Source organism: Sphaerodactylus townsendi, linkage group LG06, assembly GCF_021028975.2.
Source record: "Sphaerodactylus townsendi isolate TG3544 linkage group LG06, MPM_Stown_v2.3, whole genome shotgun sequence".
Lineage (NCBI taxonomy): Eukaryota > Metazoa > Chordata > Lepidosauria > Squamata > Sphaerodactylidae > Sphaerodactylus > Sphaerodactylus townsendi.
In genome coordinates this window covers 78689966-78706687 of record NC_059430.1, presented here as the reverse complement: position 1 = coordinate 78706687, position 16722 = coordinate 78689966, and the positions used below count along the sequence as shown (strand labels likewise).

Sequence of the window (16722 nt, the reverse complement as noted above, 5' to 3'; positions counted from 1 at the left end):
GGAAATGCCAACTGAATTTTAATGAAGAGAACACACTGGAAAAGTTCTGTACCATATTCTAACAAGGCTGGTTCTGTCATTCTCTCAAGAGAAGCAACTGTTTTAACATGACAAAGATTTTACCCTATTAATGATTAGAATACTTAGTGCACAATTTACTACAATTATAAATCATGACATTCCAAAGTGTAATAAAACATGTGTGATCCAAGCAAAAAACTAAGACTGAGAGCAAGCCTGAGAGCAAGCAAGTCTACTCAGAAGTCTGTCCAAATTGGACTCCTGAGTATGTTTTATTTCTGGGAAAGAAACAACTCCAGCAGACTACACTGAAAAAGCAACTTTGCATGTAGATTTTCTAGGGGCCCCTTGTCCTGGCAGAGGAGGCAAATGCATTGGCGCAGCCCTCCACCACTCCCTCTGAGCATTCAGCCCCTCCCATCTGGATTGGACTCATAGTGCCTTTTTAAAAAAACTATGATATTGACATATTGATATATGCACATTCAGTAAAGAAAAAGAGCGTGCTGTGAGGCCAGCAATGATACCACCAATGATGACAGCACTTCTCTTGAAAACCATGATTATTTAATGCACCTTCAGAAGAAAATGAACTGACTCTAAAACTATGAAAATTCAGAGGGAGGGCGGATGTGCTGAACAGCCATGCCTAAACAGATTCCAGTGCTTGTGTGACTGCCAAGAAAAGTCAAGCATGAAGAAAATCCCTAGTATTAGGGAAACAAATATAGGATGTTCTCATTTTTCATGGTATCAAAGAGATATAAGCAACAATTAAAAAAACCCAATAGTTTTAGTTTTGAAGAATTTAACGTGTCATCAAGTACTAAATGGGCATATTGCTCAATGAAAATGGCCCCATGTAATTAAATCCATTCTCATTCCTTGAAACAAATTGCTCGAATTCCTGAATCTTCTGCATCTGTTATAAATTCTGTCAGTAATTAAATTACATTGTTTCTGAATCTTGGGATAATTTCTAAATACCTAGCATGGAAAACAAATTAAATATATTAACATGCCATGTTTTTGCACTGGGTATTGGCCCTGGTTATTTTTTGGAAGGGAGACTACCAAAGAATACCAGAGGCAGGTGATGGCAAACCATCTCTGAATGTCTCTTGCCTTGAAAACTCTATGGAATCACTATGAGTTGGCTGCAACTGAATGGCAACCCCCCCATCTCTCCTACATACCACCCCAAAAAACCCAAAGCAAGACATTTGAAAAATCTTTATAACTAATAGCCATGAGGGCAGCCTTGATTTTTTTAAAAAAAATGCAAGTGAGACTACCTAGTTTTCCTACTTATCTGGAACTCACAGGAGTTCCCAATCTTGCAGAAAAAAAATATGAATAGCTTTTCAAAACCAGGAATGAAAACAGTAAGGTGCATGGGATGGACAGAGGAAGATAAGTAGGAAAACAGAAAATGTGGTTAGGGAAATGGAAAATGACAGCAAGGAGATAGGTGGGGAGGGCAAAATGGAGGTGGAGACAATAGAAGAGAGAGGAGGTGGAGACAATTAGGAAACAGGAGGGATGGGCGAAAATGGCAATCAACAATAAAGAGATATGGTAAGGGGGAAAACAAACACAGGGGTCGATTCCCCACGGTCAATTAATCGCATGATACTCACACAAAATAACCAGGTTTCAGGAAAAACTCCCTACTGCTTGAGCAATGAACAGAGATTCATCCCGTTTCTGGCGCGCGTTCTCCCCCTTATCCCATGTCCTGGCAGAACCTGCTTTCATGTACAACTTTTCTCCTTAGCACGCTTTCGATCTAGTTTCATGAGGAGGAACAGGGCTCCAATCCGTGTTTAAAATTCCCACCGTGGAACGTCTAGCAACCAATCAGCTCTCTGCAGGCGCTGTGCGATGCACACACAGCCTCTTCCAGGTTTCAGTTAGCATAACGAAAAACAGCTTACACGACTAACTATTCACCCTTTCAAATGAGCGAAAACTCGCTTAAACGCCCAAACGCTTAAACATTTATCCTTGCAAATGAGCGAAAACCCACATAAACGCCCAAACGTTTATCCTTGCAAACGAGTGAACCTCAGGTTCCCGCCCTAAAAAGGTCCCGCCCCAACACAGCACGCCAGTCAATCAGGAGAGACCCGCAAAGGAGATTGCGTGGTGTTTGGGACTGCTACATTTCTGGAATCTGAGACAGGCCTATGTGTCTTCGCTGAATACATGCTGCGGTGGGGAGGTTGAAACCCCGATTAAAAGGTGTGGTTTCTTTACAAACTTGGTTTGATCTAGATAGAATTTCCCCATGGGGAATCAACCAGAGTCAGCAGGTAGGCAACGGAGCAAATAAAGAAAGTATCAAAATAGAGGCAAGACTGTGTAAAAAAAGTGGATCCACTGAAAAGAGTGGGACTATGGTATTGTGCACATTGGTATTTCCCTTCCCTTGTAAGTGATCAAGGAGCCTTACTTGTAATTAAGCACATAAAGATGCAATATACTGTGTCAGCCCATTGATCTACTCTATCAGGTTCCATGCTGTCTTCTCTGACTGGCAGAAGCCTATGGGATCACCATGACATGTGAGGGACTGCATTTGAGACCTGCTTCCAAAGAAAATACTCTGCCACTGGGCTAAGGACCTTTCCCAGGCAATAATTCAGTACTATTTGTGAACCTAATGTGCCCAGTGGATTCTGCAAATCACTACTGAATGAAGCCATACTACACATTTATTGGGAACAAGACTGTGTTTTTGTTTAATTTTGGAAAATGCAAAAAAAAACACCTTGCAGTTCTATTTCCTTCATGCTGAGTGGAAATATTTTCAATCCCCATTTGCACCTGATACACAGAGAGCACAAATCTTTCTAATGGAAAGTAAGCAGATGTCAATAGCAAAATATGGAAGAAAGCACTGTTACATACAGAACACACTTTAAATTATTTGATGGTTTTGCAAGACAATATTTGGATTATAAAATATCCCAGAATTTCCTAACCGCAAAATGGCAAAGGGATTGCTTCTGGATTAAAATGCATAGGATATGGGGATATGATCTGAAGAATGTTCAATCAAATGTTTCTTCAAGAGTCAAACTACAATGTACCTAATATAGCACCTGTCTGGGTAATGATTGTGAATGGAGACTATTAAGGAAGCATGGAGGGAGTGGAAAGAGCCAATGTGGTATAATTGAGCAGATGCCAGACTGGGGTTTGAAGGGCTGCCAACTCCGGTGTGGAAAATTCCTGGAGATTTGGGGGAATGTGCCCTGAGAAAAGTGGGGTTTGGGGGAAGGGACCTCAGTGAGTAAAAGCCATTCCAGTGCAGATGATGATGGTCCTCCCTATTGCTACCCCAGTACTCTCACTGGTTCCCAGGCATGGCCTGGTAGCAACCCTGCCAACAACATTAAAGGTTGAAGACTACTACTAAAACCTGTGGAGGCCAATGTAGGCCAATTTCCCAACTCCCTTCATTTTCTCTGGGACGGGGTAAAAGCTGGAATGAGCTGGAAAGTCCCAGAACAGGCATTAAACAAATTAGGGGATCACACAAAAAAACCCAAACACAGTGGCATGCATTAGATTCACTCCAGAACTACAATCTAGAACAAAAACATGGAGAGAATGTGTATTTATTACCTCTTTCCTGGGAAATGCCTCTGGAACAGCAAAAAAAGGCATGGAGCGGCCCGGAATGGGCACTAAACAAATTACAATTTGCCTCCTGCCCGCCTCGTTCATTGCGAGGAGGGCGTTTTCCCGGCGGGCGGCCAGGCCGAGCCGCCGGTCCCATCTTCACCCACCCTGCAAGCAGCAGGGTGGGCGCATCCCTCGCCCACGGCCAGCCAGGCCGGGCCGCGGGCTTTGCCTGCTGCCCGCCTCGCTCATTGCGAGGTGGGTGCTTTCCCGGCGGCCGGCCAGGCCGAGCCGCCGGACCCATCTTCGCCTGCTCTGCAGGCGCGGGGGGGGGGTGAGCGGGCGAGGGGGCGCGAGCAAGCAAGTGGGCGGAGGGGGGACGTGCGAGCGAGTGGGGGGGGTGAGCGGGGGAGGGTGAGCCAAATGGTTCTTTGAGGGGAAAAGGTTCCCGACCCCTGCCCTAGATTGTAATTCTGGAGTGTGTCTAATGGATGCTATTGTTTTTTGTGGTCCTCTAATTCATTTAACGCCCGTTCGGTTTTTATCCCGTCCTACCAGGTCCCTGTCAGGACATGATCAAGTCCCACTCCCAGGTTGGCAAAACCTATTTTAAAAACTCCGTCATACCCGCCCCCCCCTCAGCGCACCTCATAAGGTCGTCATGGGGTCAAAATAGAGGTGAGGATAAACTCATAAACCGCCCTGCTTCGGATTAAAACACGATATAGTGTTTTGATTAATTTTGCATTAAATAAGGTACAAAAGGGGATTAGGCGCCTCTTAATTTCGGAAGTAGCAGCGTAACGCATGAGGGAAAAGGACAGACAAGCGCCAATAAGGACAATTCAGCGATCGCCATCAGCACGCATAGAAACCGCCTCAGCTCCCGACTGCGCTTGCGCGGCTCGTCCTGCTTCGAGCCGCGTGCTTAGAAACCCGCGCCACCAGGTTCTTCAGGGGCGTGGCTTCCTTAAGCACGAGCTGGGGCCACTTTGGGAGATTGTTTCGGTGAACGGAGGAGGAAGGATCCTGGAGTCGGTTGCCTTGGGGCGCTCTCCCTGGAAGAGGCCTGTGACGATGTTCGGGTTCTTGTCTAAAGGTCTTGCATTCTTCTGGCGAAAGGCCGACCTTGAAGAGCCCCTGGCGGCCAGAGGTCGGCTCAAATGTCCACCCAGGGTGGGTGGGTGGGGGTCGTTACTAGGAAGGCCGATAGAAGAAAATGAGTTTTCCTTGTCCAAGTGTGACCCTGACGAAGCTTCCCCAGTTGAATTCTTCCTCAGCTTTTGCTTTTGCTTGTGTTTTAAGATTTGTTCACTGGGGAAAGATTCGGTGGGACTTTTTCCTCGCTATTAAGTATTGACAAGCTTCCGTATTACCTGTTTATATGAAGTCTGGGCCACGCCAAATGGGACGCTGTGAGTTCTTGAGAGATCTGTACCAAAGAGACATCGGCTTTCTAATTCTTTTTTTTAGGGTTTACACACTCTTCTGAGATCTTTATGGTTATGCAGTATTATCATTATTCTTGAGCTTATTCTTTCTCTGCCGTATCCACTAGTAAGACAAACCAAACTTTTGGTTGCTTGTAAATATTGGCTCATCTTAACACGGTTTGTTGCTTTCATGTCTTTGGAAATTAGACATGTTGGTTTATAAAGAAGGCCTTCAGTCAATCTGGGGTAGATTAGTTTTAGGTTTAGTGGCTTTTGGCTGCCGAAAAGGCACTCTTAAGAACTCCTTGACATTTTAGGCTTCTGACATTTCTTGGTCACGAATCCTGCTGGTTGTTTAATTGTGTTCAAATTTTATTATAGGCCTTTGTTATGAGGTGTTTACTGGTAGCTGATAGTAAACAGTGAATTTCTAAGAACTAAACTTCTGTGAATATTACAGTGTAGGGACCCCACAGGAGCTGAATGAGTTTTTGTTACTGTTTGGAATTATTTCTTGAGTGCTGGTTAGGAAGCTGCGGGACAGGGTATTCCTTTCCTTTTAATAGAGAACATACATAACAGAGGTCGGCCAGCAATTGTCCAGGCAAGATTAATTTAACTGCGCGATGTCTTATTATAGATGACTCAGAAATTCAGGAATTTCATCTTACTTAAAGGATATGAAAAGGTTTGTGTCTCTTACTATGTGGTTTTGTAGTATTTTCACTGTTTTTCATAGATTCCGTCTTTTATTTGTAGTCAGATACTGCCACTGTGTTAGGCTAAAGTGTACTAACATGGTGTTGCTTGAAATAGTTCTGTCCCCACAGCAAATACAGTAATTTCTGTTTGCACTGATATAAAACTTTTCTCTTTTTTTAGGTGGTAAAGAAATAAAAAGAGTAGAAGGTGTTGTAACAAGATATTGCCAAGATTTTGGGATGATAGATGATTTGATTTGTTTCACCAGTGACGCTGTGATGGGAAATGCGCTATTGCAAGTTGGACAAAGAGTCATAGCTCTTGTTGAAGAGGGTAAAACCACTAATGGATTAAAGGCCATCAGGGTATGATACAAACGAGTACAAAATTTGATTGAGTTTTTGTTACTTTTCTGAAAAATGTCTTCAGGTTTCTATGCCCATAACTTCCATTTCTCTTCAGAGTAAGTAACATCTGATACCACCTGTGTCATGTTTATGTTGTTTCTCCCTGATTTTGTGATAAAAAACTCATTTTTTCTGTGTATGTATGCGGGGGGGGGATGTTAATTGAGGTTTTGGGTTCAGATAAAGTATAGATAGTTTGATTCAGTTTTTAGTTTCCTCCCACAGTGAGGATGGGGGTGGGTGTAGGTATATTTATCAAGTTGATTTTTCTTTGCTCATAGTTAATGATCTTGTAATTTTTCTAAAAGCCAAATCTGAAGGCAGCTATATTTTATTTAGGTATTTCTCAGAACTACAGAAGCACATTGGAAAATGGATATTCTTTAGCCATGTGTGGTATAATGGACTATCTGAAACAGTTTATTAAGAAATCTTGCCTGTGAATATTTCTTGTAGCAAAGTGTGGTTTTGTTTGCTTTTGCAGGTAGATGTTGTTTCAGACAAATGGGAATGTGGTAGCAGCATGCCTCATTTGGATGTGGACTTGGAATCAAAAACATTGATTGGCACTATTACATCTGCTACTGCATGTGGTGGCTTCATCAATCAAACAACATCCTTTTCCAAGAAGGAGGTTCTTGAAAATAATTGTTAGTTTTTTCTAACTAATTGTTGGTTAGAAAATTGTTAAATCCTCTGGAGGCTAGTTGAAGGGCATTGTTGAGTTTTTGTTCTTGGGTTGGAAGTTAGGTTTAAAGCCAAATCCGTTGCCATGGCAAGTTGCAGCCTGACGGCTGCCTTGGAAAAGAGAGCAACGTGCCATTTCTCAAAGCATGGACTTGTAAAGAAGCTTCTGAAGGGACTGAAATAGATAAGTCCTCTGACAGAGATTGGCTATGGCTCATTCCGCACACGCAGAATAATGCACTTTCAAGCTGCTTTCAGGGCTCTTTGAAGCTGTGCAGAATGGCAAAAACAGTTGTGAAAGCAGCTTGAAAGTGCATTATTTTGCGTGTGCGGAATGAGCCTAAGGTTCTAAAAACTCTCACCAGTCCCCCATTTGAGCTTCTAAAGAAGTCATCAAAAAGCACCTCTCCTGTAAATTGCCGTTCTTTGTGGCCACCACATCAGCCAGACATGTTTCTGAGTTGGGGACTCTTTCCATTAGGAGCAAGTTGTGTGATATCCAAAAGGAATCAGTAATGTTGAGGACACACCCCTCCTTTTTGCCCAAGGTGGGAACCCTTTTTCATATTAGCCAGACAATGGTGCTTACCCTCCTTTTGCCCTAAGCCCAGTCATCCTAGGGAGCAAGAGCTTGCTGTCATAACAGTGGTAAATAGAGATGTCAAAATGACAGAGCCCTTTCGAGAACTATAGACTGCGGTTGAAGGCATCAAAATTTTCCTTCACTAGATGAGTAAAACTTTGTATTCACCTAGCTTATAGTTCTCAGTGTTCACAAGTTCCAGGTCCAGTGACAGCACATTCAACCAGGGTGGCTGCCATAACAGCAGCTTTTTCCAACAGAGCATCAAAGTTTGTAGAGTGGCCACCTGGTTATCTTTTTTTGACATTTGTTCATCATCACCAACTGAACTGAGACAGATCTGCTAAGGTGACCTTCAGCAGACGGGTCTTACAACAGCTGCTCCAGGAGCAGTAAAAGGTAGGACTTTGGAAGCTGCTATTTAAGGATTGGGCTTTTTCCTTTGTCTGAAACTTTTGTGCATAACTAGCCTGAATGACTGTAGCCTCTCTGAAGGAGAATGAAATTTTGGACTTATTGTGAAAGGGTCTTCTGTTCAGTTGGGTGACGTCGTCTTGAACCCACCCAGTGTAGTTTAAATAAGAATGGTAGAGGAAACTAGGAAGCTTTCAAGGCTTTGCAACATCTGGGCGAGGTTCAGCCCTCTTCATTCAGGAGCCCTTGCAAAAACTTTGCATAGACCTGCCTGAACAAAGGAGTTATGACCTAACCAGCCTGGGTGACTTCACCCCACTGAAGAGAACACACTTTCACGGTAAGTTCAAAGTGTCATTTTTTAAATCAGTAAAACATACATGTATACACTGGGTTGTTGTGTGATTTCTGGGCTGTATGGCCATATTCTAGTAGCATTTTCTCCTGACGTTTCGCCTACATCTGTGGCTGGCATCTTCAGAGGATCATACTGCCTGGAAACCACATAACACCTCACTGATTCCAGCCATGGAAGCCTTCGACAATACATGTATACAATTTGTAGGAAGGTTCACCTGAAAAAAATAATTCTAACTTTGAAACTGCCAAGTTTGCCCAATATTGTGTTGTCAATATTGGTAATATTATTCATTAAGTTCATAGAACAATGAGTCTTTAAAAATGAAAATTTCTGCAGGAAATGAAGCATTAGAAATGTCCTCGTAATGTTATACAGGGGCAAGCCAGTCCTTTGGGTTGATTCAGATCTGAGTTATAAAGAATTTCATAGGTGATAGCCAACACTTGGAATTGAGCCCAGTATGTCAAATTGTGGATGATGTGTCATGGCAACCCATGCCAGGCAATAAATGAGCTAAAATATTTTGTACTGATTGAAGACTGCGTATTAACTGGTGGGCACTCGTCGCTGAGTTCTATGAGGAGAAGATTTTTATCTCTGAATAGCTGGTAACATGTTAGGTGTGATAAAATATTTTTGGACTGTTGACATTTGTGGCATTTTCCATTTTGCTGTTTCAAGTTTTATTTCCAGTATCAGATACAACGTCAAAATTAATCCTAGTCCTAATATTATAACTATGTTTGGATCTTGTTCTGTGCCTTGTTTTCATGTTATGCGTTGACAGAACTGACGCAGACTTTTATTCCTACTTTCCACAAACTTTTTGTAACTTGTGCTGGTTTTATTTTTTAAGACTTTGAACCTTACAAAGGGGATTGGGTGCAAGCTGAATATGTTATTAACCCAAGAACTTTGAAAAGCGAGGCTGTTTCTGTAAAGCCCTTGAGGTATAAGAGAGTTGACAAGGTAGGCATATTGCCTCATTTAGTTTTGGGGAGTGGTTACAAATATTTTCTCAAAGGTTGTAATGTGAAGATAAATCATTTAAGAAACACCTGAGCTGGTAGTAGAGTAAAACTTCAAAAACTGAGCTTCTCAAATCCCCAGGCAAACATAAAGAAATGTAGTTGACTTTCCTATGGGCAACCTGTCAGCATTAGTGTGGGAGCACTGAAGGCTTCTGTTGGGAGGAAATTGCCCTCCACAAGGCTATGGTTGCCAGTGTTCCATCTAGGAAGCCATGACGTTTAGACTGCTATAGTCAGTTTTATATTCACGCTAAATGTTAAAGCATTGAGCTTATCCTACATATGATGCAAGTTGACCTGAGTGTCCGGCAGTCTCCCCTCAGTTTTAAAGGACCTTACAAATGATATGCCCCTCTGGCAGTTACTGAGCACTTGAATTCATGGTGGAAGGTTGTCCAAGACCAGCCCCCAATCCCATCAAGGTTAGAAATGAGGAAGCATGGTAATGTTCAAGCATATCATCTGTCTTATTGCAGTGATTTGAAATGCTCTTCCATATATTGACACTGGTGCAACCTATACTAGTACCCTGAAATCTGTCTTAAACCAGTATTTAGCAAATTTAATATTTAGTTTAATTTTGTTAACTTCTAGGAAAAGACAACTGAAAACACAAGTTGCAGTACTAAGCAATGGATAGGTATGGTGGTCTTGCAAAAACAGTGGCTTTCAGCTGTTGTAAGACAATGGAGGCTCACCTGTGATGGGTTTAAACACAGCTTTTGCCATGCTTGCTTGCTTCCCTCACTTGTGGAGCATGGGGTCAGCTATTGGAACTCTTGAACTGAGCTCCTGTTCAACCAGACACTTGCATCTGCATATCTCTTTGAACTGGCATTTTCTCCCTACACACACATATTACACATACAGCTAAAATATAGAATGTTGATTTGAGGGAAGAATCAATCTTCAGTTCTTCCGGTTGCCTTCAATTGGATAGTTTCACCAATTAGAGTTTGATTGTTAAGGCTTGTGAGACCAGGAAGTGTTTAGTTGCACTTGGCACCTGGGAGGGGGGAGGGCAAGGGAAACAGAATATACACACCAGCAAACAGAATATGCACATCAGTTTATGCCCATCACTGTCTGGTCTCTTTTGTTGAGGCAGCTGAACATAGCCAGGATTCTTCCTGTATGCAGAATGATTGGACATTTCAAGATATTCTCTCCAAGTAACTTCAATCTAAACTTCAGCCTCTACTCTCCAAGTAACTTCAAATAATGTAAAGAAATATTTTGCTTTTTGCTCTTAATAGTTTTTATTATACCTAATGCCAACTGTAATTGTTGCAGGTTCTGATTTCCAGTGTTTGTGGAAGAATTGGTGTGATAGATGACAGTGTATTTTTCACTCTGGATTCATTAATACTTCCTGATGGTTATATGCCCAAAAGACATGATCTGGTCAATGTGGTTGTTGTGGAGAGTAATCAGTCATGTTGTACTTGGAGAGCGCTTTGCATGACTCCAACTGAAAATAATAGGTAAATCTAATTTAATAAAGAATGCTCTCATTTGTACTTTAAAAGTTTCTTGTCGATGAGAAAACAAGTGCGCTGAGACAGAAATTAGACTGCAGTTCCCTTTTTTCTAGAGCCCATTGCATTTTTTTCCACAACAAGCTTTACTTCTAATTTGTTATATATTTTAAAACTCTTGCTGGAGTTGCATCTTGGCAATTAGTGTACATGTAATTGGTGGCAACAGCTTGGCTTTATTGGGAGTAACGTCTGACAATGCCACACAGATTGTAAATTTGTCTTCTTAACAGGACGTCTTCTGATAACGGAGTGAACTTGAGTGAGCCATATGAAAACTTATTGAAGGACAAAGGAGGACTCTGTGTGTCAAAACCAACCGATTTTGGAATACTGCTACTAGGAGAGAAGAAAAGCATGGAAGTCTGGATAGAGTAAACTGCTTGCTTAATTTACTATTTAGCTATCTCCTTTTAACTAACCAAAGAAAGCCAGATTTGAACCTAAAACATAGTGCACTTTTTCATAGTGGACATATAGTGGGTCATCTGGATTTATTTGTCTATTTTAGTGAAATGAATATTTTGAAGATGGGAGGGATAGTGAAACTGACAGCATACCTTTTGTCAGTAACCCCTGCATAGATACCGTGATGCTTATGTAGAGAGAGAGGCAGAGTACAAGAAGTGAACTCTAACTCACAAAAGCTCGTGCTGGAATAAATGTTAGTCTTGAAAGTGCCTTTAAGGGCTTTGGTTTTACATTGTCTTAATGTTAGTCCAGTCTTGTCTGATTTTGGAAGCTAAAGCAGCCTTGGTTGGAGACCACCAAGAAAATTTAGGATCATTATACAGAGACATTCACTGGCAAACCACCTTTGTTAGATAGTTTTGAAAACCCTATGTGGTTTCCATAAGTTGATTTGCAGACATTTTGCTCCATCACCACCAAAGAAGCTTGCATCACCAAGAGAACCAATTCAAATGATGGATTTAAATCAGTTTTCAATTTATTATTTAGAGAGAACATATTTAACCACTTGCATTTTCAAATTATCAAAAATCCAGTCAGGCTGAAAGCAAAAAGATAGTTACAGAATATAGAGGACAATGGAGGCTTGTCATCTTGTACAGTTATTAAGAGGTGATAATAAAAACAAGATTCTTTGAGGAGACAGGATTTTGCTTGCCTATAGCTTAACCCTGCCATGATGTTTGAATATGTTTGTTAGCATTCACAAACCTGTAGAAAGGAATATCCAAAAGATGACACAGCATCACCAACATAACCCAGATTAGGTGTTCTTTATTCACTCTTAACACAGTTGTAAACGTGAGTAGGAGTTATGGTTTTTAAGTATTATGTATAATTGTATATGTGTTACTGTTGGAAGCTGCTCTGAGCCTGGCTGGCCGGGAAAGGTGTGAGGCAAAAGTCAAATTAAATAAAATCTTCTAGCTAGTGGGATGATCTGCCTGTACTGTATTAATGTATTGCCTATATTCTGTCTCACCAAAAGATCTCAGGAGATTTCTGAATTCATCTGTTGCCAGTTCCTGGACCTCCTTATAGAAGAGGAAATTTTGGTAGATGTAGTTTTTGTACAGTCTTTCCCTCAAGCTTTCTGCCAGTCTTCCTCCAGGCCCTTCCCACCTTCTCCCCTCCCCCCAGCCCAAACATCAAGCCAGGCCCAGCAGGAGAGCCATGGCAAGACACCACTATACTTCTGGGCCTGGCGGTAGCCTTCCCATTCCTCCCCCCCAACCCAAGCCACGGCAAGCCACTGTTCCTACCACACCAGGCAATAGCCTTCCCTTTGCCCCCATCCTCCCCTTGGCCCAAACACCAAGCTAGGCCCGGCAGGAGGGCCACAGCAAGCCTCCACTCTCCTGCTGGGCTTGGCAATAACTTTTCCTTTCCCCTTCTCCACCCAGCTCAAACACCAAACTAGGCCCTCAACCTATCCCCCTCCCCAACTCACCACTTTCTTGCCTGCCTGCTCATAGTCTTTCAAAAGTAGTTTCTACTGTGGAAATGTACACTTTTGCTGCAGCACCAAGGATTGTACTTTGTTCTTTTGGTGATACAGAATATAGTGTAACAATCAGCTCAAATTTGAAACTTCCCCAAAATTTTGACATATCTTGGGTGGCTTGGGACAGACTTCATGGTTACTGTGGTTGAATTCCTCCAATCCTCCAAGTTTAAGTGTGACTCTAATACCTTATACTTGTAACGATGGGTAAAAATGATTGGGGGAGAAAGGGAGACAGAATGATCCTCTCGTATCTTGAAAATAATTTTAAGCTTACGTCTCAGTGTTCCCTTTTTAGGAATAAAGGAGAAGCAACACACTGTTTAATTAGCTGCAAATTAGGTGGCTGGGAAAAAGAGAAACAATTTTGTCTTCAAATGCCAAGAGAAGACCACAAGAATTCTTCAACTCCTCTAGCATCAGCCATTACACCAAGTAAATATGCATTAACATTTTAAATATATTGAATGGCTGTGTATCTTCTGCCCATAAGAAGCCCTTGCATGTCAAACTTGTGATTTGGCCTAAATTGATATACCTCTTTGTAGAAGTAGATCTGAAGAAAAGTGGAAATGAAGATAAGTCTATTATTGGAACATCTGGAAACCTAAGCAATGAAAAAGAAGAAAAAGAAAATATAAAAGGAAAAACAGGATCCATTACAGAGATCTCTCTGCCTCCTGGTACAAAGACTTGCATAGTGATTTTATGCACAGCAAAGTAAGTGTACTATGTATTGGTATAATTTTTTTTGCAAGTTAAGTACATTATGAGTAGCCGGAACTCAAACTTCTAAAGAGAGTGGAATATACACACTGAAGGCACAATTGTGCAAAGCCCAAATTTGACATAATTTTAGCAATTAATGCCAGGCTAAAGTTGTCTGACTAGCAGTTGATTGGTGACGACTCACCTTTTAAAGAGCTGAGGGGTTGGCCGTGCGGATACAAACACGTCACAGTTTTCTATAGCCTGTTGTATTTTCTCACACAATGGGCTTTATTGCTAGTTATATTACCAAGCAATACAACAATTTATAATGAATTGTTCAATGGTAATATATTGTTCAATACAACAATTTATAATGAATTGTTATATGGTAATAGCAGCAAGAATAATATTTTCAGCAAAGTAGAGAGCAGACAAATGACAAACTCTGGAAGACTGGAAAAACAAATTGGCAGAATATGGTGTCATAGCAAGTCCAACATCATACATGTAACAGACCAAGATCCAGATTCCAGGAAAAAAGGAATGTCTTTTACACGTATATGGCCTGTGGCAAAGATGAGAATTAAAGTAAAAAGGGAAAGATTTAAGAAATAAATGTTTTTAAAAGAGCTTTTTTGATAAACAAAGGCAAATGATAAGAAGACTAACAGTTCCAAATCCAGAGAGCATGTTGACAGCACAGGGAGCAGAAAATGCTAAAAATTCCCTGGCTGCCTGCAAGCCCTCCATAGCCCAAAATGGACTTATGTCACCCAAATGGGTAGATTAAGTCCAAGGGCTGTGCCAGAGTATTCCTGAATATAAAGGCTGATGGAGGCTGACTAAAGTCAGCTCCAGCCCTGGGAACACCCCCAACTGTGCCAACGTCCGCCTGGACTCTTTGGGGATTGGGCCCAGCTCCTAGTTTGCCCTATCTACTGAAAGGGGTGGGGGAGGCAGGGAAAAGTGTCAGCACAAGCCCTCGCCAGTTCCAACAGACCATTTCCCCCACCCCACAATAGAATTGGGCTATGAGAGCTGTTGTGAAAGCACTGTAATGAAACCTAATGTAGAAATGAATCATTAGAAATGTATACATAAGTTCTACATACACATGTTAAATTAATTGTTCCTTTACATTGTAATAACAATAAATTATTTAAGTTTAAAAAATCACTAAGGCACATGATGAAGTAGAACACTGATAGAGTCAGTGTTTGGTCAGTCAAGTGCTATGCACTTAGAGAGAAAGTTGAGGAGATATGGGGGGGGGGGGGATGGGGGGGGGGGGGGGTGGGGGGGGGGGGGGGTGGGGGGGGGGGGGGGTGGGGGGGGGGGGGGGTGGGGGGGGGGGGGGGTGGGGGGGGGGGGGGGTGGGGGGGGGGGGGGGTGGGGGGGGGGGGGGGTGGGGGGGGGGGGGGGTGGGGGGGGGGGGGGGTGGGGGGGGGGGGGGGTGGGGGGGGGGGGGGGTGGGGGGGGGGGGGGGTGGGGGGGGGGGGGGGTGGGGGGGGGGGGGGGTGGGGGGGGGGGGGGGTGGGGGGGGGGGGGGGTGGGGGGGGGGGGGGGTGGGGGGGGGGGGGGGTGGGGGGGGGGGGGGGTGGGGGGGGGGGGGGGTGGGGGGGGGGGGGGGTGGGGGGGGGGGGGGGTGGGGGGGGGGGGGGGTGGGGGGGGGGGGGGGTGGGGGGGGGGGGGGGTGGGGGGGGGGGGGGGTGGGGGGGGGGGGGGGTGGGGGGGGGGGGGGGTGGGGGGGGGGGGGGGTGGGGGGGGGGGGGGGTGGGGGGGGGGGGGGGTGGGGGGGGGGGGGGGTGGGGGGGGGGGGGGGTGGGGGGGGGGGGGGGTGGGGGGGGGGGGGGGTGGGGGGGGGGGGGGGTGGGGGGGGGGGGGGGTGGGGGGGGGGGGGGGTGGGGGGGGGGGGGGGTGGGGGGGGGGGGGGGTGGGGGGGGGGGGGGGTGGGGGGGGGGGGGGGTGGGGGGGGGGGGGGGTGGGGGGGGGGGGGGGTGGGGGGGGGGGGGGGTGGGGGGGGGGGGGGGTGGGGGGGGGGGGGGGTGGGGGGGGGGGGGGGTGGGGGGGGGGGGGGGTGGGGGGGGGGGGGGGTGGGGGGGGGGGGGGGTGGGGGGGGGGGGGGGTGGGGGGGGGGGGGGGTGGGGGGGGGGGGGGGTGGGGGGGGGGGGGGGTGGGGGGGGGGGGGGGTGGGGGGGGGGGGGGGTGGGGGGGGGGGGGGGTGGGGGGGGGGGGGGGTGGGGGGGGGGGGGGGTGGGGGGGGGGGGGGGTGGGGGGGGGGGGGGGTGGGGGGGGGGGGGGGTGGGGGGGGGGGGGGGTGGGGGGGGGGGGGGGTGGGGGGGGGGGGGGGTGGGGGGGGGGGGGGGTGGGGGGGGGGGGGGGTGGGGGGGGGGGGGGGTGGGGGGGGGGGGGGGTGGGGGGGGGGGGGGGTGGGGGGGGGGGGGGGTGGGGGGGGGGGGGGGTGGGGGGGGGGGGGGGTGGGGGGGGGGGGGGGTGGGGGGGGGGGGGGGTGGGGGGGGGGGGGGGTGGGGGGGGGGGGGGGTGGGGGGGGGGGGGGGTGGGGGGGGGGGGGGGTGGGGGGGGGGGGGGGTGGGGGGGGGGGGGGGTGGGGGGGGGGGGGGGTGGGGGGGGGGGGGGGTGGGGGGGGGGGGGGGTGGGGGGGGGGGGGGGTGGGGGGGGGGGGGGGTGGGGGGGGGGGGGGGTGGGGGGGGGGGGGGGTGGGGGGGGGGGGGGGTGGGGGGGGGGGGGGGTGGGGGGGGGGGGGGGTGGGGGGGGGGGGGGGTGGGGGGGGGGGGGGGTGGGGGGGGGGGGGGGTGGGGGGGGGGGGGGGTGGGGGGGGGGGGGGGTGGGGGGGGGGGGGGGTGGGGGGGGGGGGGGGTGGGGGGGGGGGGGGGTGGGGGGGGGGGGGGGTGGGGGGGGGGGGGGGTGGGGGGGGGGGGGGGTGGGGGGGGGGGGGGGTGGGGGGGGGGGGGGGTGGGGGGGGGGGGGGGTGGGGGGGGGGGGGGGTGGGGGGGGGGGGGGGTGGGGGGGGGGGGGGGTGGGGGGGGGGGGGGGTGGGGGGGGGGGGGGGTGGGGGGGGGGGGGGGTGGGGGGGGGGGGGGGTGGGGGGGGGGGGGGGTGGGGGGGGGGGGGGGTGGGGGGGGGGGGGGGTGGGGGGGGGGGGGGGTGGGGGGGGGGGGGGGTGGGGGGGGGGGGGGGTGGGGGGGGGGGGGGGTGGGGGGGGGGGGGG

At 47.7% G+C, this 16722-nt stretch overlaps 1 protein-coding gene across 2 annotated transcripts; it reads left to right on the top strand.

The window, feature by feature from the left end:
- Nucleotides 1-4642: 4642 nt before the first annotated feature.
- Nucleotides 4643-13572, top strand: LOC125434361 (RNA helicase Mov10l1-like). Of its 2 annotated transcripts, none has more exons than XM_048499631.1 (8): nucleotides 4643-4804; nucleotides 5967-6151; nucleotides 6678-6843; nucleotides 9095-9207; nucleotides 10563-10753; nucleotides 11041-11181; nucleotides 13081-13217; nucleotides 13331-13572. In XM_048499631.1, exons 1-8 carry the CDS (start codon nucleotides 4729-4731, stop codon nucleotides 13504-13506), a joined length of 1185 nt encoding a protein of 394 aa, XP_048355588.1. In that variant the 5' UTR covers nucleotides 4643-4728; the 3' UTR covers nucleotides 13507-13572. The 2 variants fall into 2 exon arrangements, with proteins under 2 accessions (XP_048355588.1, XP_048355589.1); XM_048499632.1 differs by having other exon boundaries at nucleotides 4650-4750.
- Nucleotides 13573-16722: the final 3150 nt, after the last annotated feature.

Excerpts from the sequence above, each read along its gene's own strand:
- LOC125434361 (XM_048499631.1), top strand. The coding sequence starts at position 4,729 with ATGTTCGGGTTCTTGTCTAAAGGTCTTGCATTCTTCTGGCGAAAGGCC. Across the intron at positions 4,805-5,966 it reads AGAGCCCCTGGCGGCCAGAG|GTGGTAAAGAAATAAAAAGA; the intron begins GTCGGCTCAAAT and ends CTCTTTTTTTAG. Across the intron at positions 6,152-6,677 it reads ATGGATTAAAGGCCATCAGG|GTAGATGTTGTTTCAGACAA; the intron begins GTATGATACAAA and ends TTGCTTTTGCAG.